The sequence below is a fragment of the Elephantulus edwardii genome, unplaced genomic scaffold (assembly GCF_000299155.1).
Source record: "Elephantulus edwardii isolate Elephantulus edwardi_28Jun2011 unplaced genomic scaffold, EleEdw1.0 scaffold00348, whole genome shotgun sequence".
Classification (NCBI taxonomy): domain Eukaryota; kingdom Metazoa; phylum Chordata; class Mammalia; order Macroscelidea; family Macroscelididae; genus Elephantulus; species Elephantulus edwardii.
The window spans coordinates 1,149,097-1,152,137 of record NW_006400098.1 but is presented as its reverse complement, the minus strand read 5'-3'; the positions used below and the strand labels follow the sequence as shown (position 1 = coordinate 1,152,137).

At 50.7% G+C, this 3,041-nt stretch overlaps 1 protein-coding gene across 1 annotated transcript in view; it reads right to left on the bottom strand.

Moving 5' to 3' along the window:
- Positions 1 to 1,062: 1,062 nt before the first annotated feature.
- TMEM150B (transmembrane protein 150B) overlaps positions 1,063 to 3,041 on the bottom strand; it is an 11,062-nt gene continuing 9,083 nt past the window's right edge. The window contains exons 8-9 of the mRNA XM_006901865.1: positions 1,842 to 1,971; positions 1,063 to 1,274 (exon numbers count right to left, since the gene is read on the bottom strand). Coding sequence (XP_006901927.1) covers positions 1,063 to 1,274; positions 1,842 to 1,971 — 342 coding nt within the window. The remainder of the gene's footprint in view (positions 1,275 to 1,841; positions 1,972 to 3,041) is intronic.

The window sequence follows — 3,041 nt, the reverse complement described above, 5'->3', positions numbered from 1 at the left end:
TGGTGGACGATCTATCAACAATCTGCGTTATGCAGATAACACAAATGCTATAATAAATACTATACTAAAAACCAGTGCTAATTTAAATTTTTTAAATATTAACTTAGATATTCAATAGCGACCATCACAGAAAGACACGTCATCTGCTGTGTCATTATTTTCACAACGATGGGGGTGCGAGGAGTTCCTCCTTAGAGAATCATCTCGAGCAAAACAGGAAGGGGGACCCGCCAGCGCCGTGGTCTCTGTCGAGTCAGGTTCCAGGGCGGCAATTAGTTACCACTAACCGTTACCACTAAACGAGGCCTTTCCTTTCCGGTAACACAAAGCAGGAACCTACCACCCCCCCATTGAGGGAAGACAATCCCAAGTGGACGTTTCCGAGGGGTCACCCTAGAGGAGGCGACTGCGTCTGAACCCCCAGAGAGCAAGTGTCCAGTGTCCACCTCACAGACCAGGACAATGAAGGTGAAGGCCGGGTCCGCGCACCCGGGAGAGCAGCCCGCGGTCGCCGTCTAGTGGTCAGAACACGGAACCTGCACGTCCACAACTACAACGGAACCAATGTGCACGGTCCCTGCCTGACCCGGACCACGGGACCACGGCAGCTATTGGACACACATCCAGTGCAGCCCACGGTCGCCGTCTAGTGGTCAGAACACGAACCTGCATGTCCACAACTAACACGGAACCACCGTGCACAGTCGCTGTCTGACCCGGACCACAGCAGCTGTCGGACACATATGCGGTGCAGCCCGCGGTCGCCGTCTAGTGGTCAGAACGGAACCTGCACGTCCACAACTACAACAGAACCAATGTGCACAGTCCCTGCCTGACCCGGACCGGACCGCGGCAGCTATGGGACACAAACATGCTACACATCCGGGTGGTTTCCGGAAAGCTTTTTAAAATGTTTCAAAAAATAAACACTTTAAAAAAATGCTCAAAACTGTTTGTAGAATCAACAAAAGGCTCACGATTTCATTAATAAGGTGCCCTACGTGGAGAAGCAGCTGGAGCAAAGGGGACCCAATGTGGTGATTCTCATAGACGCCGCCATGGTCACTGTGGAACTGGGGTCCCCTGGTAGCCTGAACCCCGAATTACCCCGAATTTAGGCCCATCATTGCAGGTGACACAAGGCGGGAAGTGACCCCGATCGAGGGGGATGCATCTGAAGGCAGATGTTTCCGAGGGGTCCCCAGAGAAGAGGTAACGGGACCTCCAGGCAAAGGCTGAGTCCAGGAACCAGGAGAGCAGCCCGCAGTCGCCGTCTAGTGGACAGAACAGGAACAGGGAACCTGCATGTCCACAACTAACACGGAATCACCAGGCACAATCCCTGACTGACCACGGCAGCTATCAAACCAAAAGACCCCACACAAGAAAACAAATGTAAACTTCAGTTCAGACAGTAAAACTTACTAGACATGACTGATTTAATAAAAAGATTATGTGTGTAAAATGCCTCAGTCCCTGCCTTCCTCCTAGGACTGTGTGATGACTGTCAGACACTTTCAACCACTGGCACTGGTCATCATTCATTAGAAAAAGCTTTTATGCAAAATATGAGATCATTTACCTAAAAATGCCATAAATCAGAAACCTGAAAATGTGCAAATCCACTCTGAGTCATCAGAAGCGTGAGTCCCCAAGAGAAGTCTTTTCTGCACACGGTTTCAGGAGCCTATTCTTTGTATGAAAAAATGACAGATGGGAAAATGTCCTTGTCCCCGAGCAGAGGAGGAAAGCAGCCCTCACCAGGCAGGAATGGAGGACCCTGATGTCCTCCAGTTCTCTGCAAAGCTGCGCTGACAAGAGGCAGAAATGTTCATCCAGACTGTGGGAGCGGCAATCCAGGCCGTTCCAGTTGTTCTGAACCAACATGTGGTTCTGCTCCACAGAGTCAAAGCAGATCAGGCGGATAAGAGAGAGGACAAAGCCAGCGGGCGATCTCTGCTGGAAAGGATGCTGGGGACGGAAGCACCATGTTTCCAATCAAAGAATCAACGCTTCACAAATCGTTCCAGTGACTTTACAAGATGAAATGGAGAAGTTCATGCATCAGAGAGTGTCTGTTCCTGTGACAATAAAACTTAAAAACCACTGACAAGGATGATGGCACAACTTGGCTGCAGCAAAGTGCTTGAAAGCGGAAAAGGTTTCTGTCCTTATCAAGCAAACCAAACAACCAAGAGGGGACACATCAAAGGAAATAATGTTAAAAAAGAAAAGAAATGGTTAAAACTAAAGGGAAGTAGATACACTGAGAAAGATGAGATGTGAACAGGACACTGGCTACTGCAAAGATTTTCATCCACCGAAGGCTTTCCTAACAGAGCAATCAAGTCAGTCTTAAAGGCAAGAGATAAACGATGAATGCTAAGGTGATCACATCATCGTTTTATAAAGCAGACAGACGCATTAAATGGCCACAAAAAGAATTCAGAGGACCTTTCAGCTCATAATTGGAACCTTCCCTCTCCTGCTTCTTGAAACCCTGCAGCGTGGATGACTTTGGAAGTTTCTAAAAAAACCTGATTCATTTCCCCGTGCTGGGCATTTTGTTGTCTTGACCAACACGCTCTATAAATACTGAATCATATGGTTCTAAGAAAAACGTGTCATTTCTAGAAGATAATGACTTTAATAAACGCCCCTGTCCCCGCCTCCCTCCCAGGCCTGTGCAGTGACCCCCAGGAGGGCGCAGGGTGTGAAGCCCTGAGCACAGCGACCAGCCCTCCTGCTGACCACCACCCTGGTCCTCCGCACACACCCACCTCCCGGCCCGGGGACTGACCACCACCCAGGTCCTCTGCGCACACTCACCTCCTGACCCTCCCGGGAACTGACCACCACCCTGGTCCTCCGCACACACTCACCTCGTGATCCCCGGGGACTGACCACCACCCTGGTCCTCCGCGCACACTCACCTCCCGACCCCCCAGAGATTGACCACCACCTTGGTCCTCCGCGTACACTCACCTCCCGGTCCCCCGGGGACTGACCACCACCCTGGTCCTCCGCGCACACTCACCTCC